At 38.4% G+C, this 27,818-nt stretch overlaps 1 protein-coding gene across 2 annotated transcripts in view; it reads right to left on the reverse strand.

Annotated features, from left to right (window-relative positions):
* frmpd3 (FERM and PDZ domain containing 3) overlaps positions 1-27,818 on the reverse strand; it is a 96,497-nt gene that overhangs the window by 5,826 nt on the left and 62,853 nt on the right. The window contains exons 4-17 of one of the 2 annotated variants that reach the window (XM_055034238.1): positions 14,468-14,580; positions 13,323-13,477; positions 13,120-13,222; positions 12,782-12,827; positions 12,037-12,141; positions 8,869-8,976; positions 6,866-6,997; positions 5,733-5,852; positions 4,907-5,043; positions 4,304-4,430; positions 3,248-3,337; positions 2,910-3,089; positions 1,925-2,060; positions 424-1,308 (exon numbers count right to left, since the gene is read on the reverse strand). In XM_055034238.1, the coding sequence (XP_054890213.1) occupies positions 424-1,308; positions 1,925-2,060; positions 2,910-3,089; positions 3,248-3,337; positions 4,304-4,430; positions 4,907-5,043; positions 5,733-5,852; positions 6,866-6,997; positions 8,869-8,976; positions 12,037-12,141; positions 12,782-12,827; positions 13,120-13,222; positions 13,323-13,477; positions 14,468-14,508 (2,365 nt within the window). In that variant the 5' untranslated portion in view covers positions 14,509-14,580. Of the gene's footprint in view, positions 1-423; positions 1,309-1,924; positions 2,061-2,909; positions 3,090-3,247; positions 3,338-4,303; positions 4,431-4,906; positions 5,044-5,732; positions 5,853-6,865; positions 6,998-8,868; positions 8,977-12,036; positions 12,142-12,781; positions 12,828-13,119; positions 13,223-13,322; positions 13,478-14,467; positions 14,581-27,818 lie in introns of those variants that run through there. The other variant, XM_055034239.1, reaches the window with a different exon arrangement.

A 27,818-nucleotide genomic window follows, 5' to 3' on the forward strand; every position in this document is an offset into this window, starting at 1 on the left:
ATCTTTGACCAGTTAATCTACACGAAACTTATATACCTGCACAAAAAAAGGATAAGCATTACAGTTTTGCATGCAGCTTAAAGGTTTTGCTTGATTTGGAAATACTGTCGCTTTGCTACTCATAAAAATAATCCTGATAAATTATCTTAAACATGTTTTCTTTCTTTTGGTCCCATTGTGACATACAATGTTTGATTAATATCGTCTTTGTTTATATGAAGCTTATATTTTAGTAAAATTACTCAGGAATATTTTGAGTTTTAGTAATAATTCTGGAGTACAAAACATAGGTAACTACAAATGCTCTATGCATATAGAAACAGTACATTGGTAATACCATGCATTGTTAATTTGGTATCTGTCTGATCAGGAAAATTATGCTGTAAGTGAAATGTGAGCAGTAGTATGACTGAGGCTGTTGACCTGCAGTCTGTGTTGGTTGTTGAGGATGATGCGGGTAGTCTTCAGAGGCTGCCAGAGCCTCAAGTGCCTGTAAGGTGGACACCAGAGCATCATCAAGCTCCTGGGCATGGTCTCGAACTGTTCTTGTGGCCACATTATCAATCAGTGTCACAGGCACATCTTCTTTAGCTTGTGCCTGCTTTCCTGTAGCAATCTCAACATTAGTGCTAGTTCTGGCCTTCTTTGCTCTTTTTGGATCATCCTCGTCAGAACTGTTATCCCTAAAGCCAGGTGGTGGGGCAGCAATGGCAGGCGGTGGTGGTTGCAACTTTTCACCTCCACCATCTGCCTCCTCCTCTTCTTCATTGCCAGGAGGTGGGAGAGCCATGAGGTCTACTGCCCCAACATCTCGAGAGGCACAAGCACTGGAGCAATGTCTCCCCGAGCTCCCACTGCTGTTTGCTGCAGTTGAATGACCCTCTGCCTTTAGCCTGGCTTTGCAGGAATCACAGAAGTACCGTGAAGTTTTCTTTGACTGACCCATTGTTTGGGCCCTCAGTCGAAATCCTATCTTCTCTACAGCTGGGCTCTCTAAAACCCCAACTATTTCCTCTGTAGTCTCCTGTGTGGGATCTGATTTGGTACGAGGTCGACCAGGTGGCTCATGAGAAATAAAGTTCTCGTTAATGTCGAGCTCGGTCTCTGGGTGCACTTGGAGCTCCTGGAATTGTTGCTGCTCTCTAAGGTGAATGTGACACAAGCCTAGATGTTGAGGTTCTGCAGGAACTACAGGTCTTGAACTTCCTGACTCTCTGTGGGAACTTTCCCTCTCCTCCCCTCGCCGCCCTCCACTTTGCAATCCAGCTGCACCAGCTCGCGGATGGGGATGGTGGGAACTTCTGTAATCTAAGGATAGAATGGTCAGAGCAGTGGAGAGTTTGAGGTGTGAAGAACTAGTTGGGATAGAGAAGATCCAGATGGATAAGCAAAGGCAACAGCTGGTGGTCAGATGGGGGTTATTTACTTCAGAAATGAATGTTAAAGGCTGAAAATTGTCTGAAGTTGGAGGGTTAGATTCTGATGTAATGCAATGATAAAATGGTAAGAATCTTCTTAGATGTAGACTACAAACTGATGCAGCAGATGGCTGAAGATCTGTTCATGATTGAACGCTAAAAGTTTATCATTACAGTAGAAAGCAGATTTCATGTTACTCTATTTTGGGAAAGCAAAATGGCATTCCAGTCCAATGAGTAAGAATGAAGATGAAAGAAGAGACAGCAGAGGGCGCCATGAGATGGAAAAACCAGCTGGTTAAAATGACTTCATTCAGTGAAAAAGCAGTGTTCATCAATCTCCATGTAGAATTGACACATAATGCAGATAATTACAGACAGTATCTAATGCAGACCGATAAGTCTATTTTAGCAATTTCAACACATTTACATGCTTGATCAATCTTTGCTTACCGTATATATGTATTTGATAAATATTGTTTGCATAAAACTATCATTATATTTACCTGGCTTGGTCAGCTGAGACTGACCAAAGTTACGGATGTAGATGCTTCGTTTGGGGTCTACAAATAGCTTATAGTAGCCAGAAATGAGGCACGCAAAGTTACTGGCATCAGGCCATTCCATGAGTAAAACCAGAGGCTGCAAGATTTTAGAAGAGATAGAAATATAGATGGATTATTTTACAGTACTCTGTTCAAAAAAAGTTGTTCAAATAAAGTTACAAAGCTATGGTAACTTTATTTGAGCTATGGTTCTCAAACTGCAAGCAATCTTTAGCGGCCCTTAGTTTTTTGTTTGGTAATTGTATAGTTAATCATTAAAACTGCTGAGTAGTTCAAGTACTTTGGTACATTAGAAATATAATACACATAGAAGTGCTATGTAAAAATTCTGAAAATCATATCAAACACAACCAATCATAAACCAGTCTGATTTGCAAAGTAATTTTCTAACTACAACCAGCAATAAAAGCTACTTAGCTTTCTGTGCTTCTCTACACTATGTTCTTTAAAAATTGCAGCTACATCTTCACACATGTATTGTATAATGTCCGGTATGCCTTACAAAATTTTTATGAGAATAAATTCTAAAACAATCAGAAGAGCGTAATTTTTTTCTGCTGCCATCACTAAATTATAGATCAAATTAAATTATTTAAAAAAAGGTTTTAGGAACCTCTTGTTTCCTTTTTGACTTCTAGATGTCTTAGATACCTTATTGTTGTCATTTCAAACTTTTTGGAGTAAAGGTTATCTTGTTGTATCCCTCATGCACTTCCACCTAGTTGGCTGTTTTTTTAGTTTTATCATTCAGACACAACAATTAAGTTCTCCTGTACTATTTTCTTCCAAAAATGTTAGTACAGTACTTGCTGTAAAACACTTGAGAATCACTCTCTTGAGCAACTGTTCATAAACGCTTGTGTTATTTCTATGTGAAAGCACATTTAAAATAATACAATTTTCGTATGGATGCGACCTGTATTACCTTGGCCTCATGAATTGATACTTCAACACGAGCTACTCCTTGACTCTCTCTATAAAGCTGGATCTTGGAAATCCTACTGAACTCAGCCAGAACGGTTGTGAGATTGTTTTTGAGATCAATAACATGACTGATTCCATGTCGAGGCCCCACTAATAGTGTTGTGGCAGACTGCTTTTCGTCCTAAAACAGAGTGCATAAGATAAAATAACAGGTTGTCACATATTCTGTCACTGCACAGGTCTGAATGAAAGTTTTGAAGGAATAAAAATATTTTAAATAAGGATCTATTGAGCACAGAAGTTTCTATTTTTGAATGCAAATATTCAAACATATATTACCAATCCCACTGTGTGAAAGAGTATTCCACCAAAAGGTGGAAGATCGTTGATTATTCTCATGTACTGTAGCTTTCCCTGGAGTGGAGGAACCTGCCAGCACAGTGACAATTAGAAAAATATGGAGTGAAAATAGTTTGAAAATATCTGTGTGTGTGTGTAAAAGTATCTGTGCATGTGCAGAAGTATTTGTGCATGTGCAGAAGTATTTGTGCATGTGCATAAGTATTTGAGTGTACATAAAAATATTTGTGGGTGTATAAAAATATCTGCGTGTGTGTAATACTAGACTTGTAAACCTTAAAAATAAAATGTACCTTCTCCTACGCCTACAAATGTTGAAAAAGTACATTACGTCTGTATGTCACGTAAGTAAGTCACATAGTACACACACACAAAACTGCATTTACGCACAGATCCAGTTACGAGTGCACAAGTATTTCTGAGACTCATTTCATGCTTCGGGAGCTCCAGATTTGTGAGTACATGGTGCGTTTTTAATGGTAGTAGAATATAGTCGTGCGCTCGTAACCGAATCTATGCATAAATGCAGTTTTGTGTATGTGTACCAGGTTACTTGTGCATGCCATTTCAACATTGGTATGCGTAGAAGGTTTATTTTACTTTTAAGGTTTACAAATCCAGAATTACATACACACAGATACTTTTACACACACACAGATACCTATACACATGCACAAATACTTTTACACACACACAGATATTTTGAAACTATTTTTACTCCATAGAAGCACATCTGTCAAAGTAAAATACTCCTGCTATAAATCCCAAATGCTCTTGGGGGCACTGTTGAGACACTATTCTGGATAATAGACTCTTATGCAACTGGTATATGTACACAGCTGAAGAGCAAGCCGGAACGGCTTGCTATTTAGCAGTTATTACCATGTAAACAAAAAACTTTATTTCCTGCAAAGAATTAGGAATGTATTGAGAAATTATGTTGATTGCAATCAAGCGTGTGTCAGCTTGGCATTTTTCAATTTTAAGTAACAGAATTGTTACAACCAATGCAAAAAGTTTTTCTGACATAGTCACCTTGTTCCCTGATGGTGGTGGATGTTGGTATGTCTTCAGCAGCTGAGACAAGGATTTACACACATTTTTCTCCTTCACTGTGGGGAGGAGAGTGAGCGGAAGAAAAGGCTCTAGTCCCCACTCTTTCCTGTGACCAAGACAAGAGAGCAAAAACTCAGTAGCTTTCAATACACAACAGATAAAATATTGTACAAGACAGACAGTACATCCGAAAGGACAAGAAAAAATTCTTTTTCATTCCAGAGGAAGGCACAGTGAGGGTAAGTAACATTCTCCTCAATCCCTGGTTTCATTTTGTAATCTGAAGTCTATTACGAGCACATCGAATCTGATCTGCTACTGTGGATATGATAGCGCTAACTAATTACTTGCTAAGTTAAGGTTTGGAATAATAAATGGGGAAATTTAGTGAGATGTAATTTCACAAAGCAATGGATTTTGTGATGGATAACTACCTAGGGAAAATGGTCCTTGAGTAATTACAACTTTTAATACTTCTTAGAATGACTTATCATTCATTTAGACAGTGAATGAACAGACCTTACTATGGGACTCATTGATATGCTGCACAGAGGCATTAATGGAGTTGTTTTGAAGACTTACTCAACGTGTTTGAGAGAGATCTTCTGGTTAGGCCTCGCAGAGGACACAGTGATGTAGATGTGGAGCGCAGCCAGTCGTAACGTGATGTCAGATTTCCAGTCCATGCTGAAGCGCTCCTTGATAACGTCATTGCGACTCTGTGAGAACATAATGGCATATACTTCAATGGTTATGTTATAAAGATCTTCCGGATTCCTCTTTACAACTAAAAATATTTCTTGAACTCAGTTTGTTGGGGTTTATGAACAGAGTCAGGCGGTAGAAAACTCTAAGCATTTTCTTTCTGTTAAAAACTCTGAAGGATATTAGCACACAGTTGCTGCATATTCATGTTACAAAACTCGTGTGCCACCACATCCCAGAGGTTTTTAATATTCATGCTAAATGGCAATCTTGGTTGTTACTTTGGCTGGTGTCGTCACAGTTCATCACAAAGACTTCTAAATCTAATACAACTTTGTGTTCACTATTTAATCAAAGCAAAGAAAGTAACAGAGTTACTGACTGGAGGTGAAATATTGTCTGACTACAATCTTTTAACAGAAATCTTTTTTTTTGTTTAAAAAAAGTAAACTGTCCCTTTAATTAATTGTCTTTAAAATATTTAAAAACCTACACCTTTAAAGCCTTGTTCACATTCTTATAATATCTGTCTCCAACACCATTCAAATGTAACACAGGTATACATAATCCAATAGCAAACTTGAAAAAAAGAAACTTAAAAGCTTTGACTCCCACGTGGCACCCACTGCACATCAAAGAGACAAAAGTCCAACAGTGCCACGAGACTGTGCTGCTTAAATCCCCCAATAATCCAGCATTTTACCTGTATATAGAGGTACTCAAATGCAGCAGGGTCTCTTCTTAACAGGTCTGCAGGGTCCTTGGGGAAGAAGCACACACGGAACAGACACTTCATCCCCTGGAAATAGGTTCTGTGCACCACCTGGGGAAACAGGGCTCCATCAGCTAGATAACAGCAACATCTTTAGTCACATAACACTGGATCATGTTTTTCTAAGTGGGCCTGATCTCTGAATGCGGTATTTATCTTTGCAAGGTCACATTGAGGTATTTCTGTGCTAGGTTTCTAATAAATCACTCAGCTGTACAGGAAAGTAAAGTCATGAATTAAACAGTGAAATAAATGGTTATATGCCTGGGATTATGATGCACAAACACAAAGGAGTCCATATTTGTGAAGGGGTAGAAAAGGCTTTCTTGTAAATTTCTTTTTACAAATATCAATCTTAAATTCCTCCAGAAATCAATACTTTGTGAACTCTAGCAAGTTTTCTTCCAGGATTATTCTGTATTTAGATCAATTTATCTTCCTTTAGACTCTGCCCAGTCTTCTTGTGACTGCCTAAGAAACCCATCCCAGAGATGATGGACAATGGGTGACAGTGGCTCAAAGGGGCGGGGCTTTATCCAGTCCAATTCTCTGCTCCGTCTGCCTCAGTCATTGTGGTCTTTGCAGCAATGACTGACTTGTTGGTGGTGGTTAGAAAAGCCTGGTGACACTAAATGAATAGTGTCACCAGACCAGGGCAGCTGCGTCTACAGAATAATTTGCCACCATCACTGTATGAATGGGTGAATGACTGACTGCAGCATGAACTAGTTGGGAGCCCTTGGACTTGACAAAGCATCCTACATGTACCATAAAGCTGAAGCATCCACAATGCTTCACAGTGAGGATGGTGTTTTATTTAAAAAAAATTACATAGAAAAGATATAGTAGACTATAGTTATTCTTGTTAATTTTCTTTTTTTTTTCTTTTGTCTTATTTCATTATTAGTTTCTCTGGGTGCTTGTCTGCATGACCCATTTGGCTTGTGAATTTTGAGCAGCAATTATGATTGAGTGTCTCCTGTTGCTTTTGCCAATGCCTTCAAGCTGCTTGGTTCAAACTGTTTTTGCACACATCTGGCCAGTCCAGATTACTGGAATCTTACATGTGTCAGTGGCTGATTCTCCTGCAGCAGATGCAACCTCTGATTCTGGTCCAGCCCACCTGCCTCCAGCACCAAAGCAAAGTGCTCAATGTAGCGCAGTGAGAGGCGGTCCTGCAGGGAGGAGATCACATCCTGCAAGGAAACAGATGGCAGCAGAAAGGATTTTCAAGAGGAAATCACATCTACACCACAACAGAAATGAATTGATCCATGGGAATCATTTTCACCTGAAATCCTTCCACGTTCACTGCAGTTTCCGATGCAGTTTGTCAAACTGATATCCCTTCAAGGAGCGTTTACTGTCTTATCTCTTTATTCTGTTATGCATTTTTTGCTTTGAGCAATAGAAAGCTTTTATGAAATTTCATTATTCTACATTGTGAGCAGATGTATTTCAAGGAAATAATGTTCAAAGCAAAAATTTTGCTCTTTTCTGCAGATCAGTATCTGTGAATGATGCAGAGACTATCTAATAGAAAACTCGTTGCTTATCATATCTGGGGAGAAATTGCCTCAGGTGTCTAATAGAAAACTGTGCTTATCACATCTGGAAGTGGGCTTTGCCTGAAGATAGAGTTTTTTGAACTTCTGTGTGCTCACCATATTTAAGTCAAATTGACTGAGAAAAGGATTTTATAATTGTGTTTTGTCACTGTAGTCTGCCTGTGAACATCAATAACATCATTGTTATTGAACATCATTAAGAGCAAAAGAAAGGATGCGTAAAAACAGGCTGTGTAAAAAAGGATGCGTAAAAACAGGCTTCTTTTGAAATGGAAAGATTTTTAAAGGAATGACTTTAAAAATCTTGGTTTGTTTTAAATGATGCTAAGAAAACAGACAGTCAAGTGAAAGTTTCACAAGATGTCGAGACCTTAAAATGGGCAGACAACTAGTTTTCCTGTACAGCTTCAATCTGTGACAGTACAATATTGATCAGAGTTTTTTTTTATTATGCTGAAGTTCCATTTAATTAGACTGACAGGAGAGTGCATCATCCATCTTTCCTTAAAAGTGCCCCTTTGTGTCTCCCACACGCTTCATGAGCATGGCGAGGGATATGGGAAATCTAATGGACTGCATTTAATAAGTCTAATACAAGATGCCAAGTTCTTGTTAGAGCCTGAAACAGAAATAAATATGACCTCTGGCTTACAAAAATAATGTCCCAATTCCCAACCTCGAAGTTAATATTTGTATTTTATGTTATAGAAAATGATAGGATGAATCATTTTCATCCTATCGTTGTTGTTTTAATTGGCTTTTTAAAAAAACCCCAAAACAAACAGTTTGTGACTGACAGGACTCAAGAATGAGAAAGATTCCCAATATTGTATTTAATGGCAGCTTGCATGTAAATTGCAAGACAGATGCTGATGAATTATATTTCACAGTACTGTATATCTATAGAAATTCATTTATGATATAAAAGTATAAATAAAGATAATAGCCTGCTTGGTAAAACCACAGTAATTGATCTTTTCTTCTTTTTTTTTTTGTCAAAATGAGTGACGTCGCTGTAAGCTGTAAGTGAAACCTTGGTGTATAGCTTCTCTTATGCTTTCATTCATATTTTTGCTACCGTCCTTAATCTTCATCTCCTTACATAGATGCTCCATCAGATTTATGTACAAACTGACAAAATGCAAATTGGAAAGAGCATGTTGGTGGAAATATATCACCTTATACACTACGGATTGTCAAATGTAGTCTTGACTCCCTAAAAAAACATCAAAAATAATTCTTCACTCAGCACTAACTCGCAAACTGCTTGTCTGAAACATTATTATTGCATTTAGTCATTTTTGGTGTGCAGCAGTTTAGTCTTACAGAGGGGAAACCACCACAAAATAGTCAATGAAAAAAGTGAACTAAATAAAATTGAAGACCCTCTTTTTCTGAAATACGTCACAGTATACATGTAATGTCAATTAAAATTTTGCTATAATAAAACTACTACCTGAAATTCTTTGTCACAGCAATTTGGCAGCCTTCATACATACCCTGACAGTGGTGCGGCTGTCAAATGTAAAAGATTTAATCTGTCCATTCTCCAAGAACACCTTCAACACGTTTGGTATGAGCAGCAAGGAGTCGTCCTTAAGCATTGTCTGAAAGAAAGATCGAAGGAGAAAAATGGGTTGTTTAGATTAAAGAAGACTGCGTTAATAAGTTAAAAAGGTGATCAGGGATGAACATAATCAAGGGGAATGGTTGGTCGGCATCAGACGGTGGGAATCAATGGAAAGCAGAGATGCCTCAAGTAAACAAGGAAGAGATCTTTTAACTTACCTGACAGAGAAGGAGCAAAGCTGTACCTTAAAACAGCTATCCTATGCATTTTATTATGATCAAAGAATGGAGTCTTCATTTTCTCCAGCTTACACATCTATTATTTGTGCCATGGAAAGAAAATTGGATGGAGGAGAGTCATAAATGAGGGGCTAAATTCAACCTTGCTGCCGTTACTCGGAGCACTCTGACAGAGATCAGGTCTGATGTTCAGTGCAGTTCTTAACTTGGATGAAGTGAAAAAGGAACTCTGTTCTTATTGTCAACTTATTTTACCTAATGCAAAAGAATTACAAAGAAAATGACTGTTCTCAAAATGTAGTCAGATTTATGGTCAGGAAAAAAAAGGAAACCAAAGGTAATAAGATAAAGCAGAGATTTTTCATGCAAGAGAGAGTTTTACACCCATCATGAAAGCCTTAGTAGGTTTTCACAAAGATCGTCGAATTTCTCTTAACATTTAATCTATTTCTTATTTTCTGACTTTCTTTTGTCCTAAAGGGGAGACATAGGAGACACCTGGGCAGCTTTTGATTATCAAAGAATAGTTGTAATGTAAGAGCGTGTCTCGAACTGAAAACTCTCAAAAGGCTGTTGTTCTGTGCAGAGAGTGAACTGATTTTTCTCGTTACGGTGCACTGATGAAAACATTACAACCAGCTCCATCACTTCCCTTTACAAACTCCATCCTCCATATAAGTTCAAACAAACAGTTAATTGTCTCAATGGCTTGGTTCCCATGCTAATTACCAGTGGCCCTGTCATGGCAGAGCAGATGTGAAAGTAATGAAAAAGCTAAACAGAAGAGGCTCCACAAGAGTCTGTTGTTGCTTTATTTAAGGAATCGTGACTTTGTGGGTGTGATGAGCAACACTGCTGTCTTTGTTCTTCCACACCAATTTCAACTAAAAAAAGACCAAAAATTATTTATCCTTTCATGTTTGCTCCTTTGTTAAATTGATGATGCTTGACATCTTTGTGAACTTTACAGCATTAATGTTATTTATAAATCATTACTGTAAACTTCTTTGGTTGGAAGGTGTGAGAGTTTAGTAAGGAATGACGTTGTTGCTCTGCGCCAATGATAACAACGCTGAATGATTATGATAAAGCTGCTGTCATGTGGCTTTTTTCTTTATTAAAAACATTTATTTTGTGGCTTTTGAGCTTGAAGAACATTTTGCTGAACATCAAGTCCTTTCATGACTTGAGAGGCATGAAAGGACAACAGTTTTAGGATGAAATGTGTGGAATTCAAAGTCAAGATTTTTTATTTTTTATTTATTTTTTTTTGTAATGATTAACCAACTACCTACAAACAAAAGTTTGATAAAGTTGCTAAAGTTGGGCTGCTTAGTGATTGCAGGCCTTCTGCATGCAAATGTAAGTAATTCTTCCTCAGCGTAGACAGAGTATCTGCATAGCTTAGCAAGGCAACAATTAAAGTTATTAGGGGGGTAATTACCCTGACAACTGAGCAGCACTTGAGTAAATTTAATACATAATGTCATATCTCATGTTACAGACATGATCATGTGCAATTTCTAATGACTTTTTGTCTAAACAATCTTTGCAAGTCTGGTCTGGCTGGGGATCAAATTTTGTGTGGTGGTGCTTTAATTACTGAAAGCTGCACATCTTCCTGCACCCCTGAAATATAAGACAGATAGGCAATAGTTTGATAGGGCTATTTGGAGAGAGACTAGTTCACCATAGGGATAAAACATCCAAACACAAGCACCCTGTGCAGTGAGGAACATACAGAATGTACAGAAAGAGAGAAAAAGGAGGAAAGAATGGAGCCATTTCCACTTCAAATAAAAAGCCAATAGCAATCATAGAGGGTTGCTTCGTGTTCCTACTTTCTAACACCTAAAATGCAGCCTTGCCTTGCCTTGCCTTGCAGGCTGACTTCACAATCATTCACATTCAGAAACATGTGAGTTAAATAACTCGCATATTGCTCTTATTAGGAAAAATCCACAAGTGTTGGCCAGGGTGTCTGTACATTTCAGTAAGGTACATTTAAAACCTAGAATAAATGTACAAAACAACTCAAGCAAGTTACTGGAATAATTTTCTAACCTAATTTGCTTTATTAAACTTAGTCGTAGTGTAGGAAAGTTAGATACTTTGTCCAGTGAAGTTGGAGTTTTTTTTAGCTCCGGTGTTTGACTTCAGTTCTTTTCAATCTATACCTAAGTTCAATGAGTAAATGAAGTTGAATTATTTACTAATTGATTTTAGCCAACCAACTTTTTTCATCATAAAGGAATTGATTACAAATAACAGAAGAGAATGTATTTATTCTCTACCCCACAATAAGCTATAAAAGATAGTTTTGTTGGAGGGAAGACATTTTTAAATAATTTACTAGACACCAAAATGTTTTGCTTAAAATTCCTTACTAAAGGGTGCTTAGTGTCTTACATTACAACTTTTCTCTGGGCAGCTGCCCAAAAGAAATGTCACAGGAAGTGTGTTTGGGTCAGTAACCCACTTGTCCTTACTGTCCCTATTAGTGTAATCCTTCCATCTACCATTTATATGCTAGGAGCTCCCAGCACATTATCAGAACCAAAGACTTTTGGATGATAGGCGAAACATCCATATTATTATTTTTTTTGGCTGTTTTCAAACAACTAACAAAAGAGTCACAAGACACACTTGAGAAAAGCCAAATCTGTCAAAAAAAAAGCAATTTATTAAGTGTCAAAAAGGTTGACCAAACTTCCTGTCTCTGCCCGATGCACTCACATAGAGATAGAAGAGAGAGATGGTTTTGCTCTTTCTTACGTTTCCTGCTAAAAAAAAATAAAAGCTTGCAAAGAAGGGGATGAAAGGGCAACAGCAATTATTTTAATGCAGCTAAAACTTACTGAGTCCAGGTCGCTGATCGACACTTGCTCTGAAAAGCGCACTTTAGGAGGGTTGGTTCGCAGGCGGGCCTTTTTGGCTGCACTTATGAAGGCAGATTTAGGTGACTAAAAACATAAAGAGAGTGATGGTTACTCTGTGAAGCATTGCTGATTGATGTATGACTTACAAGTGAGTCATGACTTGCACTAAAAAGACATGCATTAAGGAACTGTCAATAAATCGGGTGTAAAGTTGCAGCTGCAAGATTTAAATGCAAAATTCATCCACAAAAAAAGTTTCTTTATATAAGATTTGTCTAACCTTTAGAATTTTATGTAGACATATCATAGGCATAACTCTAGCCTCCAAATAAGATACTTTATTTTAATGTTTATTTTTTATCTTTATGCAACAAACAACATAAAATCTTCTGGTGGTTCTTAGCAAGATGAATTGTGCATTTCTATTGTTTCTGCAGGGAATGATGCATCCACATAAAATTCTTGTTTATTAAAGTCTCGTGTAGCTGTTTATGTCCCCACTTGGAATTGCTGTGCAGGGTTACCAGGAAAAGAAATTACTCCAGTGTATGGAGCAAGGTCATGAATACTAATGTACGTCCTCATGCTGCGCCACTGGAACAGAACACTGCACTTTGTTTAGCCGCACGATTCAAATGGAAAGGGAAAAGAGCTGCGACTGACGAGGACAAGGAGGAATCTTTAGGGAGGAGAGGATGAAAAGGAGAGCACCCCATTGTATTACCTGATGGGGCTGCAGCACAGTGAGAACTATGGTGTCTTTGCAGCGTCTGTTGAGAGACAGCAGAAAGTAGAGGGGATTAGATAGTGCCACACAGAGTGAAGCACTGAAAGAACAGTTTTTATCTGCTGCTTTATTGCTGTTCCTTGGCTCCAAAAGGACTGAGTCATCCACAGGTTTGTTGTTGATGCTGTAAGAAACTGTTTCTTCTTTTGAGTCCATCCTCTTTACCCAAGTCTTCAGTTTTTTGTTCCCATTTGCCATTGTTGTTGGTCCCCTGACTTTAAGACCCACTTCCTCCTCCCACCTTCCCTCCCTCCTGGGACAGTAAAGGATGTTACCTTACAAGGTCTATGACTCTCTCTCGTGGCGCGTCGCTCACCGTCTCTTCGTTTATGGCCAAGATCTGGTCTCCAGGCAGAAGTTTTCCAAAGGAGGGGCCGTCTATTGACAAAAGACATACAGCAAAAATTATAGTCTCATCTGATGAAATCTCTCTTGCTGACGTCCGGTCCCTTTTTACCAAACATACATGTTGACTAACCGGCAGAGACGGAGCGAACGATGACAGGCCTCTGGCTGCCTGCTATGAAGCCAAAGCCTTGAGTAGGGTGGCGCTTGATGGTAACTTGTCGAGCTGAAGGAGGACTCAGGGTGCCACTGTCCATACCATCGTGGCTCTCCTCTAACATGTCAGTGCTGTGAAGTAAACGCAAATTCAGAAATTCAGAATTTGCAAATTCAGGCTAATTTTTTGACAAATATTGAACACATGGTGTCACTTTGCAATCTCAAACTGGGATGTATTTTGTTGGGACATCTTGTGCACAATAAAAAGTGCGGCATTGAGCATTTCTGAGTCAACACCCTGCGAATAACCTTTTACTGCAAATACAGCTGTCAGTTCTTTGGATAATGTCAACACCAGCTTTGTACACCAAGAGACTTCTGGCTCAGCTCAGTCCAACTGTATGGAGGGTGTCAGTGAATATATATTTTCACAGACACTTGATAGGATTTAGGTCTGGACTTTGACTGCACCATAACTATATGGATATGCGTTGATCTGAATTATTGCATTGTAGCTCTACTGACATGTTTAGGGCAGTTATCTTGCAGAATGGTGAACTTCCAAACCAGTTTAAAGTATTAAGCCTCCAGAAACTTTTGATACTGTATTGGTCTGTACTTATCTCTAGCAAGTTTTCGCAACAGTTTTCTGGCTAAAGAAAAAAAATCAACACAACACGATGCTGCGATGTTGCCGCCACCTCATTTCATCATCTATTCAACGTGATGTAGTGTGCAAAACGCAATATATGACTTTTCATGTGGGCCAAAACATTTCATACTGCTTTCAACCACATGTTTGCCACATGCTGGCTGTGCACTGTTCAAGACAAACTGCAAATTGGACTTTCAGCTTTTTCTTCAGCACTGATATTTTTGTCCTTCATTTCTTGTGTAGTCAGGTGTCGTATCAACAGATTCTTCCACCAAATCTGTTTTGCTGGGAACCTAAACCCACTTTAAATTTCATGACAGATGAATCTTATGGATGTAAATTGTGACAATGTGAGCGGTTTCAGGAAGCATCACTATATACACAACACAACCACCTGACCACTGAAAAGGAGTAAAACAATCCCATGCTGATTTATTGATAGGCTGCTTGCAAACAATCTCTACCTTTCACATGTGTTCGTGTGTCCATCCTGGACCTTGGCCATTCCCTGAGAGGAGGGAGCAACATGGGATGGGGTCGCGCTGCGAAGGCTGGTCTCTGTGTCACAATCATTCACCTGTTTAACGGGAAGAAAACAGAAATAAAAACAAGCAGGTGAGACGTTCTGTTTTCTCACTCGCAACCAATCTGCCTCGTAAAGTTTTTTCCACATAAAACAAACTGAAGTAAAATAAAAACAGAGTCAAGGATGTTGAAAAATATTTGCCTTGGGTATCTGGCAGCAAAACCCGCAATTATGAGGAACCAGCAGCACACAGAGGATGTAACACATTAAGGGCTCGGAATCTGACAGTTTCTGCCTGCGTGGACCGCACAAACGCTGCGAACCACACATGCTCTTTTACAGATGCCTGCGTGGGTGGCCGTGAAAGCAAGGCTACTGAAAAAGAGTGAGTGTGTGTTTGGGGCAGAGAATAAAAAATGGAAATCATTGTGTGAGAGGGAGAGCAAAACCAGATATTTATGCCCATATCCGCGATGATTGCTGACTCAAGATGAGATGCGGATTGTGATGTTAATGGTGCAGATGGGTTGGAATAGAAAGATGCAGACAAAAAGCATGGCTGAACTGCCCAGGATTGTTATGCAGGGGCACATTGTATAGAGCCAATATCTTGCTGAGTGCCACAGTCAGTGAAAAGGAGAGGGCGAGTCAAAACGGTCAATACTTTAGATTTATATTCTTCTGGATGTTGTGCTTGTGCAGGGCTATAGGGGAGCATGGGTTATTTACAGTTGCATCATGCGTCATTAATTTCTACCTTGTGTCACTATGTTAGATAGCAGTTGTTTCACATCAAGAAATGTACAACATTAAATACAATACAATATTTCAAAATTAATCATTTACATTGGGAAAAGTATTTGCACCCTCAATGATTTTATCCTGCTTTGCTTTCTAATCACACTCACATGTTACCTGCCATTAAATAAAACCTAAATACCCATAATAATTTTTTCAAATAATGATTTTATTTTTCTAAAGAAAAAATAATCCCTTTCTAGAATTGAGAAATCAGTTAAATGGAACGTGTCTGACAACAGGAAGAAAGGCATAAAGTCATGCGTTGATTGAATGGAATTAAAAATCAGATAAGAAACAAAGTTAACGATGTCTGTCATTGTCAAAAGGGTTATAAAGTTATTTATGAAGGGGGATATACATCAGGAATGATGGAGAGTGTCAAATCCCACCTTTTAACACACGTTAAATGAGGCAGACTGCTCAACTCCAGTTTTAGAGAGTTCCTTGAGAGGTATTATCCTCAACTGGAGAAAATGTGAACCAGTGATGAACCTTTTCAAAAGTGGGAGGCCCAAATTTCTCCAAGAGCGCATTAACTAGTTATCCAAGATGTGAGAAAAGAGCTCAGAAACACATCTGAAGAAGTGCAGGCTTCTCTTGTCTCAGTTAAGGTCATTGCTCATATTTTAACAATAAAGTGTCTTGGCAAAATTAGACCCATGAGATACTGTGGCGCTAAGACAAAAACACTTCAAACTGTGGCGCTAAGACAAAAACACTTCAAACCAAAAAAAGAACAAAAATGCCCATACGATATCTTGATCTCGATTATCCTTAAGACTTTTAGTCAGGCATTCTGTGGACTGACAAAAGAAAATTCAAACTTCTTGTTATGGTATGTTTTTTAAAACTAGCACACAGCTTCAGAGAAAGGAGCTCATGATGACAGTGGTGAGGTGGTGGTGTTATTGTCTAACCTATAATGTTTTGCCAGTTATGGGTGTGTATTTGCCACAATTGATGAAATCATGAATTTTGCTTTTTGACAGAAAATCCTGAGGGACAATGTCTGACAACCACTTTATTTTTTTGTCTGTGGTTCAAGAGCATGTTGGTTTTGCATCAGGACAGTAATGTATTCTTATGCACAGGAAGTTAATCTCTGAATGGCTCAAAAAGCAAAATGAAAGTTTTGAGGTGGCCTAGACAAAGTTCAGTGTCGAATCTCATTGAGATGCTGTGGCATAACTTTAAAAATGTTGTGCTTTGACGTGAGCAAAAATGATAAACGATTATTGTAAATGCTACTGGTCTGGGCTGGGTGGGGGGTGTGATTACTTTATCACATTAAGATAGGTTTGCTGGGATTGCTTTTTTCTTGTAATAAACACAAAAAAAAAATCGCATTTTTATTGCCTTTGATAGGTTTTGAATGCTACAAAAAAAATTAGTTAATTATCTGAAACAGGTGAAGGTGACAAATAAACCCCAGAAGAAATCTGTAAAAAGGGAAATATGTTTTAACCAGTCTGTTCATAAAATATTAATTTCAAAGAATCTTTCAGTATTCAGAGTTTGTGTCTTTTTCACTGGCCTGCTATAGGCATATCAAAGGTGCACAGCGGCCAGCAAAGATCCTACTTTTGATCTTTCTGCCTCTAAAAAGGAATTGTGTCGTTTTGATACTTCCAATTTATTCTGGCGGAGCTGATGTTTCCCAGTCATCCTTCAACTCTCTTCTAATGTCATTTTCTTTCCACCATCTGTTACTGGAAGCAAACCCATCCTGTACATCTTCCCTCTGACTGGCGGTTTGTGAGGGACGTGCAATGATTGCAGAGGGTTAAGTCAGAAACACCTTCGGAGGCTGATTTGTAATTTCAGTGATGAGAAGATGACCTTGTAGCGAGTGAGGAACACACAGGAACTAAGATAAAGCTGAAATGGTGCTCTGTCACCAACCTGATTGTTATCCAAAAAGATGTTTCACTCCTCCCCCTTTTCCGCCTTCTCCCTGTTTACTGTCCTGGGGCTTTTTGGATGGAACTCAGAGTTGGCAGCTTTAAATTCCTATCACAAGTTTCGGGGATTAGTTTCAGCATCCAGAACGAGTGGAGTGGTAGGACCTAACAGATGGGAGGATGATAAAGGCGGCCAACGGCCACCGCAGCTTACATGTCTGCAACGATAAACAGTTACTCAGCAGAGGGAGCAACCTTTCGCTAAATGAAGACACAGGGGAATGCTGTCAAGAAATGATCCCCAAGGACATTGGCAGGCCTTTCGTTGCTATGGCTACAGCTTTACTACGCTCGCTGAAGCTGTGGTTGACGGAGGGTTAGTGGGTGGACGGCAAGAGGGATGCAGAGGCTGTATGAGAAAGAAAGCTAACCAGACACTCTGTGATTGCTCTGCAGCAACCACGGACAGATGCCTGCATTTCCTCAGGCACTGGAGGTCAAAGCCAGTGCCTGACCTACCTGCTCTGTTCAGGCGTCAGGGTTTGCAGCAGCTCGCCGCGCCTCAGGGTGTAGAAAACCGACCTTTCTCTTATTAACCCTGCGGGCCTGAACTCAAACACGTTTGTTGTTGACTCCGTAACGAGGGTTGCTGCATTTTCATTCAGCGTGTATGTTCCCCGGGGAAATTTTAAATGACTCTCAAGGACTTTTTATTTGTTATTTTTTATTATGAACATTATCCTCACTGTCTTTTTGTATGTATAAATTTCCATGGGTACATAAAGTGTCTGTGCAACCGTGAGAAAATAACTGCTTCACATGAGATTTGCTCTTGAGGACAGATTTGCTTCTTGTTTTATAAACCAATCAAAAGAAAAAATAAATCTTAATCAATTCCAATCACACATTCATGCTATCAAACATGTTTTGTTTAGCTCTATTTAAATCAAAAAATTTTAGTTCAATAAATGTCGTTCCACCTGGAGCTATATGCTAGTTACATGACTGCATCTTATGGGATCTTTGACTTTGGGATGCAGACAATTGCTCATTACTTATTATTCATTATGTACAGAGAGAGTTGGTATCCTCCATGTTAGGTCAGAATTACATTAACTCAATTAGAATGAAGCTAACCAAGCAGATATATTTAATGTTTTATGTTTAGGTCAAACATATTTTTTTTTACTGCAACATCACAGAAATATCCTTCCTCAACCTTGAGTTCAAGCTTCCAACATTTCGTATTAAATGCAGCAAATCCTTGATATTGGAGAAATCCTATTAGTATTACCAAAGAGGCAACACAATAATCTCTCCACTGTACTGTGAAATGAGCCTTCCCAGAAAAAAAACATGAAAACAATCTCTACCTGTTTGGCCTCCAGTAGTTTTACAAATATAAGCACAACGTGGGGAAGATTTGAGTTTCAAGTTTTACTTAGAAATGTGACTTTTTGTTGACATGATTTGAGATTTGTGTCTTAAAGTAATTGGGCTTTGGACTGAAAGACTCAAATGAAAGAATCCACTGGGAGTGAACTTTATCCTGTTATATATGAAGGCTGATCATGACAGATGCATAAATCCTACAGGAAGGCAAAACCTATTCCTTCTTCAATCGGAAAAGTTATGTTAGAAGTAGACCCATGGGTCCTCTCAGATCAAGTTGTCATGGTGTGTTTTATCCAGACAATTGGATCATTTAAAATCTTTGGCAGTCCTCTGACTAAAATTGGATGCAACTCCCATTGTTTTATCATTTTAATATCCTGTCCTGTCTTCCACCATTACTTCCGTTTTATTCAGTGCGCCAATAAAGACAAATTTATTATTTGAGATCAACGCCCGCATTACCCTTTTTGAACTCAAACTTATTTAACTTTTCTTTACGGTAAGCTTGCTTTAGATTTCTTCTGATTCATGGCAATACATTTATAAGGATATATCCTCCTTTCCCCTCTGTTAATCTTAGTTGTCTTGATGTTAATGCAGATATCAATGCTTTTCTTTGAAATATAATAATAAATTATGTTGTGAAGATCCAGGTTTCACCCACAGTTTATGCATTACCTCACTCCCATCACTAACTGCATTTGTCTCTTTGCACAAATGTCCTTTAAAGATTGAGCCAGATTAAGTCCATTCATCCAGCTCTGCAAACCTTTTATCACTTTCACTTTCTGAAGTTGTTGCCCATACTGCAGCTCTTTTCTAAAAGTTTTGCAAAGTGTAAAGGATCTGCAGCGATGCTTAGGTACTGAACATTGCCCAGAGCATCACACTCCCACGTTGGCCTTGCCTTCATCCTATAGTACATGCCGGTGCCATGTGTTCTCTGAGAAGCAATGATTATTTCACACTCATGCATGCAATCTAAAGAAAAATGCCACTTATGAGAATTTTGTTCAGTTTTCTTGGTCCAGTCCTGATGTGTGTGTATTGGTTCACAGGTTATTAAGGCACAATAGTGTTAATTATGTTCAAAGAACAATGAGTAGCATTACTGGTTTGTTTCAGTCATCACAAAGGCAAACTACTGAACATGAAGTGCTTTTCAAGTGTTCACTGTGAGCTGACAAGGAGTGTTCAGAAGGTAATAAAAGCTGGAATCATGAGAGGAAAACTGCAAAGGAGAAGAAACCCCCCCCAAAAATCTAAAACTATTTCTCATAAATACAGAAAAATAACTAAACATAAAGAATTGATTTTGGCTGCAGTTGAAGACACCGAGAGGAGGCGTCCCTCAAGATGATTTTTGTAGATGCTGTAACTCACTGAACATGCCGACGTCTTGTCATTCTGTTCTGAACTCCAAACTTCCTCTCTTTCTTTTTCGTCCCTCCTCAGTGAGTCACTTTCATTTTTTTTTTCAGCACATCAATCAAGAAAAATGAATGATGAATGACAGTGGACTAACTTTGACATAAACACTCACACATTGCTGGGCATTTGCGATGTTTTCCTGCTGCTCATGCTATGAACCGGGAAAACGGTTTATACAGCTCATAATATGGACAGAACAAAAGGATGTATATGCCTACTTCAGGCATCAATAATTAAAAACCTACTTCCCTCAGTGTGCATTGGCTATGTTCTGTTATTGTGACAGAGAATTTTTGAGGTGTTCTGTTGCTTGTACTTGCAGATTATGTATAAAAAGGCATGCTGTGCAGAATAATAAATGTTTTACCATGGGTTAGATCGCTTGGAAAGTAAATCTTTGATATCTATTCCATCCACACATGGCTGCTGCTTTCACTTGCCTGGTTTTGACTCGCCCACTGGTTTTGCGCCATAGATCCTCACTTACTCTGCCATTTCAAGCATGATTATTCAAACAAATATCCCTCTCCGTCATGCAAAACATTTATATCCAGCTATCACAAATGAACTTTTTGCAGCCCTGCTTAATCTTTGAACTCAGAGGTGAGACATGAATGTGTTTTTCATGTTATAATGCCTGGAAGAATTTGGACATTCTTTACATTGGTGTTCTCAAATGTCCTCATCAGGCAACCAAAAACTGCAATTCTGCTGCATTTAGAGGTGCAAATGAGAGACCCCACATATAAGGTCGCTCTCCTTGATTGTACGTGCAATCAATGTGTGTTTACGTGCAATTTGACTGCACCTAACCATCACAGTTGTAATTGGGGGAAAGAGTTAAAGGTGAAATAATACTCTCAGAGACATTATCTTAAGTTGTGTGCTTTTAAAAATAAGAAGACACCTGCAAGGGTGAAAGTGACAAGACTTAATGGATCTCATATTTCTTTCCTCCATAGGCACAGTTTCTATCTGTTCAAAGCTGAGCACATATTATGATCGACATTGAATCAAAACACTGTCCCTGACATGAGCTGTGCAAAAGCTGGATTTATTTAGTTTTTTATTTAACCTTAATTTACAAAAATTGTCCTATTGAAGTACAAGCCATTGACAAGAAAAATGATTTATGTTTAAATTTTGGATCTTTTACCAAAACTACCCTCTCATTCAGGCTTTGACCATTTGCTTAGCTCTGAAAAGCTATTCATCAAAAAATAACTGAAGTAATTAAGAAAATAAATTATATATAGGAGAATGTTAATTTGAACGAAAAGCCTGATTACGCTGAGAGAATAATTGCCAAACGAGTTGTTTCCAGAGTAAATGCAACCTTAATTTCCAATGATTAGTTGTGAAAAGGAGAAAAGGAGTATTCTAATCACTCTTTAATCAAATGGTTAGCTATTTTATTTAGTTCCATGTTGACTGGAGTATTGCAAAGAGAATTGAAAAATGTTCTAGTCACTTATACAATCAATGGAAGAATAAAGACATTACCCTGATATTCAACTGCTGTTTTATTGTTGAGTTTAAAAATGGCTTCAGCCAACATAAAGTATAAAGAAGGTTGAACATATCAAAGCATTTTCAGCTTTTTAAAAATTATGTGCTTATTAAGACACTTCAAGCCACAGTCATTTGTAAACCCATGAGATGTGGACTTTATTTTTTAAGTATTTCTACACCTTTCTCTCCACAATGAGCAGGCTGAAATTTATTTTTACCAGAAAGTATTTCAACTACTTTTTTTCCACACCTGTGGTGCATTATAAAGCCACAATGCCTGGTCAGTATGAGCAGATTTAAATTTGCAGCAGTGGCTGGTTTCTAATATAACAGGGATGGAATTGGCCAAATGCAAAGTTAAATCTTCTCCACAATGGGATATTGTGAATATAGAGAAAATCTTCGACTTTATGCACCCATAAAACTGAAGGTCAGTTTCAGGCACACACAAAGACGTATACATAGAAATGTGTTTTTCTAACATTCAAACTCAGATTTGCTTGCTGCTGTGATACATGGAAAAGGAAATTTTATTAAAAATCAAAACTAAGGTTAGACTTAGATAATATTCTTCTATTTCTTAATTAAAACAGTCTATTTTTCAATATTGCAGCCCCTTACCAGCACCTCTGAATACATTTGCATCTTTTAAAGTCAAGAAAAAACTTTGCATCACCCTTTTGCATGGTGATGCAAAAGGGCAGCAATACAGTCCTAAAATAAAACTACATAGTTACAGGGAAGAAATCGGATGCTTACAAGATGAAAAACCAAGATATAAATGATCAGCTCCTAGTGACTGAGAGAAGATATGTTTTTTCTGACAGTTTCTTTTGGTTTTATGATTTCTGTCTCGGGATGTTTGCCTTTTGCTGTTTTGAGGCATGCATCAGTAAATCAGAAGAGACTGCTTTCTCTTGAGAAATTTTGAAGCCACTTGTACTCTGGCATAAATCCAATACTGAGCTTTATCTGAACTCTGCATATTGTTAAACTTTGTTGTAACTCTTTACTGCACATTTCTTTTCCAGTTCTGTCTTTATAAGTTTAATGGATAATATATTTGTGGCATTAACATGAAATGTTGGTTATAAGACAAGGTCATCAGTGAAGGCTAATGCATCTGATCTTTACAAATTAAATTCCTCATTCATGTTTCTTATTGGGGTCTTGTTCACAGTAGAAATGGACTCGTTACCGGTGTCAAGGTATGCCAAGGTTTTAAAATGTGATGCTGTCAGCGCTATTAAAATTGCTTTTCATGTCATTCCTACAAATTGAAATAATTTTAATACGATTCCAGAGACGGTACTGTGGAAAACAGAATTGTTTTGGAGTAGCGTATTCACTTTCAGCTGAAAATGTTCCACGTTAGTTTATAAGGAACTGCAGAATACCATCAAAACAAACAATATGTAATGATGTTGGTGAATGTAATAATGATATGACAGCATTATTTCTGTCTACATACATAGCATGCAGTTTCTGAATATCTTTGCACTTAGCCACCAAATTGAGCATCAGAAACTGTTAGGAAACATTAATGCATAGTTAAATGATTACCGGTGATGTTGCAATAAATTTGTATCGTATAGTGCATTCCCAATTTGCTGTTTCTGTGAAAACGAATGGAGCTCACCTGCCACTCTATAAAGTAACGCTGTTCTAAAACTCCCATTTTTGCTTAAACGTAGCATACAATATTTTTTAATAGAATTTTTATGTCATGTCAAAATGTTACAGTACACTAGACGCAGCAAAAATAATTGTGTTTCTAATCCAATGCTTTTGTGTGCAAATACAAAGTAACAGCTATTTTTCAAGGCTATTATGCCAGGAGAATCTCACAGAGTTCACAGCCCAGACAGAGATGTTGTAGTTTTTCCATACAGAGAAAAATAGCACGGATGGCCGCAGAGGTCCAGCGGCCTGTATAGCCATTTATATCATGCAACCGCCCACGTCTGGAAAGTGAAATGCAGAGTGGCTGTGACAGCAGCAGAGCAGCTCTGTCTCTTTGCTGTCACCCTTCACTGAAGCAAACAGTTCTCTGCAGCTTGCTTGACAGCAGAACGATTCAGAATGACACTCATTCTTAGAGAAGTACAGCATGGCTGCTTCACCCTCCCTCTCTCTGGTGTTCTCCGACCCATGAGATATCACCCACATGCCCCTCCCTGCTCCGCCCTTTTCGTAACTACCAATAAAATGCTCTCCTTCCGCAGTCTGCAGTACTCAGCTCATTTCCCACACATCCACATTTCTGTGTTTGCGCTTCGGCCTAATATCCGTTTCCCACAGTGTAAACACACATTTCCACAATCGCTCTGCCTGTAATATATGAATTCATACATTGTGTTTAACTGCACAGAAAACAGTCTTAGGAGCTTCTATGCTTGGTTTCACACAGCAACATAATGAGCTGAAAAGAGAATATCAGTAAGCTTGGTACAACAGCTCACTGCTGATTTAAATGTATAATGACAAGCTGAGGACAATCCAGAACAATTCTGTAATGAGATGATTTGTGTGGTCTCCTAAGCCAGCTGCAGTGTGACACAGGGCATGTTCTGTGTTTGTCGTTGCTGCTTTCCAGTAGATTTCAAGCCTGATGAGTGTTGCTGTTTATTTACCTGATGAGGTGATTCCACTCATCGGAGATTAAATGTAAAATGTCAGATTTCCTCCTCTAACGCAGCATGTTGGCTCTGCCTGTCAAAAGGCTCCATGCATCAGGTTCACGCAACAGTCAGGGGTTGATTCATGACCCAGGCGCCCCGCTGTCAGAGGTCTCGCTGATTGAAGCATCTGTAATAGTTCTCCCTCTGCTTCCTGTTCCCTTCTCTTACCATTGACTTATTGAGGCCTGGTATGTCTTAGTGGGTGTGCAAAGAATACCAAGTGGCTGTGCCATCAGGGTGTGTAATTATATAGCCTGCTGAAATGCTATGCTCCTGCAGCCTGCACGCTTTGACCCAGCTAGGATCCACTCATCCACCACATAGCTTGGACCAAAGTCTGCTATGGTGAGCAGTTTTTTCATCCTTTTTTCCCCCATGCTTTTCTAACGTGTCAGCACAGGTTTTTGAAATGTGTCTCTCTCTATCTAGCTGATGAAACATGTTCAACAGCCCATTAATGGACACAATGTACTGAAGGTAACGACCCTTTTACTGAAATTTTAGGTTTTCCTACTATGCAGCATGTGTTTTAGTAGCAACTTTAGAGCTCTGACAAGGAATAAGAAAGTTCTTTGTCCTATCGTATCTACATATCATTAGAAAAAGTGAGTTAAAAATAATTCTTCAACTCAAAAATTGAAATCCAATATCTAGATATTCATTACACATAGTGATATAATTTACTACCCAAATTTATTTGGGTAAATCTTAGAAAATTTATGTTATCAGTAAGTTTGGTACAACAGCACTTTGAACTCCATTGTTGCTGAAAATGTGCAATATAAGTATAATGATTTTACCTAACTTTATTTAATGTTAGAAAATTCCATATTAGCGTAGTAATAAATTGCATTTTTTATTATTATGATTATTATTTTTTTTAATGATTTTGTAGCTGCATACGATCAAGATCATCAACACAGGAATGACCTGTGTTCCCATCAGAGTGGCGCTCCGGTATAATTGTAGAAAGTAAAGCCTAAAATGCATGCAAAGCATTGCGGACAACAGGAATAAGGTAGCTAAACTGGATTTGTTTTTGCGTATTGTCCATTGCATTGTGCCAGGAATCAAATTGGTTATTTGATTTTCTTGATTTGATTTGATTCAAGCAGATTGCATTAAATAACTGAGCCAGAGCAAAAACATTACGGTTGCCATTAATATAAGGACTAGCAGTCGCAACTTACTGTGCAAAATTAGATAAATCTTCTGCATTATAAATCCAGCATCGGTGCTGTTCTGTTTTCACTCTTCATTGCAACATTGATCTATCTTTGTGTGTCAGGTTCTGGCCAGATGCTGGCCAGAACCCGAGAATCCTCAGATGACCAGTATGCCTGATCCACTGCAGTGGTGTTTCTGAAACTGCACAGTAGCTGAAAGCATTAGCAAGTTAATGACCTGTCACACACAGCAGACCAAGAAAGCCTATCCTATCCAAAGGGAAATATCAGAGACTCTCTGTAATGAAATCGCTAAAGTTTGTCCAAAAAGCCCATCTATTTTCCATTCAATTCTAGAAAAGAGAAATGTCCATTGTGGCTGAAAAACTTTTCACATTTCAATGTTGTAACTGTTTAGTGTGACTGCAAATAAGATGGAAAAATTTTTAAACGCTTAAAAAAAAAAATCCATCATTAAATTCACTTCGTAAGAAGATATTTAATCTTCCCTCTCTCATTTGGAAAGATGGTCCTGAGACATTGAGGCACTCTATAATATTCTGGTGGCTGTCTGCTCTCACCTTCAGTGTGGAGGAAATGAATACATGCTTGGCTGCTCTTGGTGCTTTAATCCATTTAATGCACCTTAGGCAGGAGATGAATATGCAGCTTTCTGTGGTTGGGCACGTTTTAGGAGTCTCGACTGTTGTATTGAAGCAGAACTGCTGACTGCATGCAGTTATGGTTACGTTTATCATTGTCATGCCCAGTCTTCTTTCACACATTAGTCATGGAGTTCCATATTTGGGAAAATAATGTGTAATCGTTGTCCAGGTGCTTGCTGCTCTGACACTGTTCACCTTTAGTCATGATTTATAGATCTTATCACCAACACAGGTTGCTTGTATTGCATTTACTCCCTTACATCTATACGGTTCTAGATTTTCCTACTGAAAAACATACAAAGTTGTTTTGTTTTTTTCTGGAAGGTACCTGCTAGAAAGTAAGCCAATGTTTATCATATTTGCAATCATGGCTGGGCAACTGTATGAAGACTGCTAGGATTTGTGATGAATTAGCCCAAAATTGAGCACTTTGTTTTCATTGTTCAGAGTGTGGTCAATAAGATCGTTTTGTATCAGCAACCACAGGGTGCTTACTGAGTGTGTGTGTGTGTGGGGGTGGTGGAGGGGGGGGGAATCAATACCAGTGTGGAGATTACCAATGAGATTGCAGGTATACTGGCCCATCATTTTGAGCTTTATGCAGGACCATTTTAAGCGATCACTCTTTTCTGCTGTCATGTTGGTAAATTAGTAAGAACAGCATAAACAGCAAAATTAGATCTACTTTTTTGAATTAGTCAATACTGTGCTCTGCAGCTTACTAAAGGAGTTCTAGTGAAGTGTTGAATGTCTAACTTTAATTGTGGAGATTGAAGAAAATCCACATAGAATTCACATTTGTGCACTCAATTATTATTTTGGATATTCAATGGAGGTGGACTTTTTTAGTCAATATTTAAACCCCTAAAATATATATATATTAATAAAATTTCTGTTTGGTGGGTAGATGCAGCCTTTTCACCACAACTGTGCTGGCTGTATTGCAATATCAACAATCCCTTAAGTTTGCAGTATTTTCTTTTACTTCCTTGCTTCTTTTTATAAACAGCATAATGTGTCTTTATAAAGTCCTGGGAGCTCAAGCTGACAAATGGCAGGAGAAAATGCTGCTGTCTGCCTCAGCAATTTCTGGTAAATTTCACATCTTTGAGTCAGCCGTAAACTTGCAGAGGTGGAGTGGCTTTAAGGTAGTTACTAGCTGCTCACTGCCTCACTCCTTGAGGCTAAGACCCTGTCACTGCTAATTGTCACAGCTCGTATCCTCCCCGCCTTTCTCCACCGCTGTGATAGCCGGTGCTTTGCCATGTGTGCGAAGTTTGAGAAACCAGTGTTGATTACAAAGTGGTGGTGTTATGACAGGTTCATTGAAAGATTTAAGCATCAAGGTTTGTTTACGCATCTGTGTCTGCGTGTTCATATTCCTCTGGAGACTATAAACTGTCAAAATGCTGACCAAGTGGACCAAGCTGATGTCCCTGTGCACTGAGTGCCTTTTGAGTCCTTTGGATTTGTAGTTCACACTCTAGTTACAAGTCGAGCAAGTACACTTTTTAGAGTTGAAAAAGATTAATGTTTATGAGAAGGGTAAGGAGCAGGCAATGTTTGTTAAGACGATGATGTACACGGCTGGGAAATGCAAGAAATGTATTGACTCTCCATGACGCATCAATCACTAATACTATATATATTGTATTTGATTGTAAACATATGAAATAATGCATGTATTACAACTGGATACAAATCAGAAATGATTGACCATTGTAAAGAGATTATGAG

Source organism: Poeciliopsis prolifica, unplaced genomic scaffold (assembly GCF_027474105.1).
Source record: "Poeciliopsis prolifica strain line A6 unplaced genomic scaffold, Auburn_PproV2 SCAFFOLD009, whole genome shotgun sequence".
NCBI classification, from domain to species: Eukaryota; Metazoa; Chordata; class Actinopteri; order Cyprinodontiformes; family Poeciliidae; genus Poeciliopsis; species Poeciliopsis prolifica.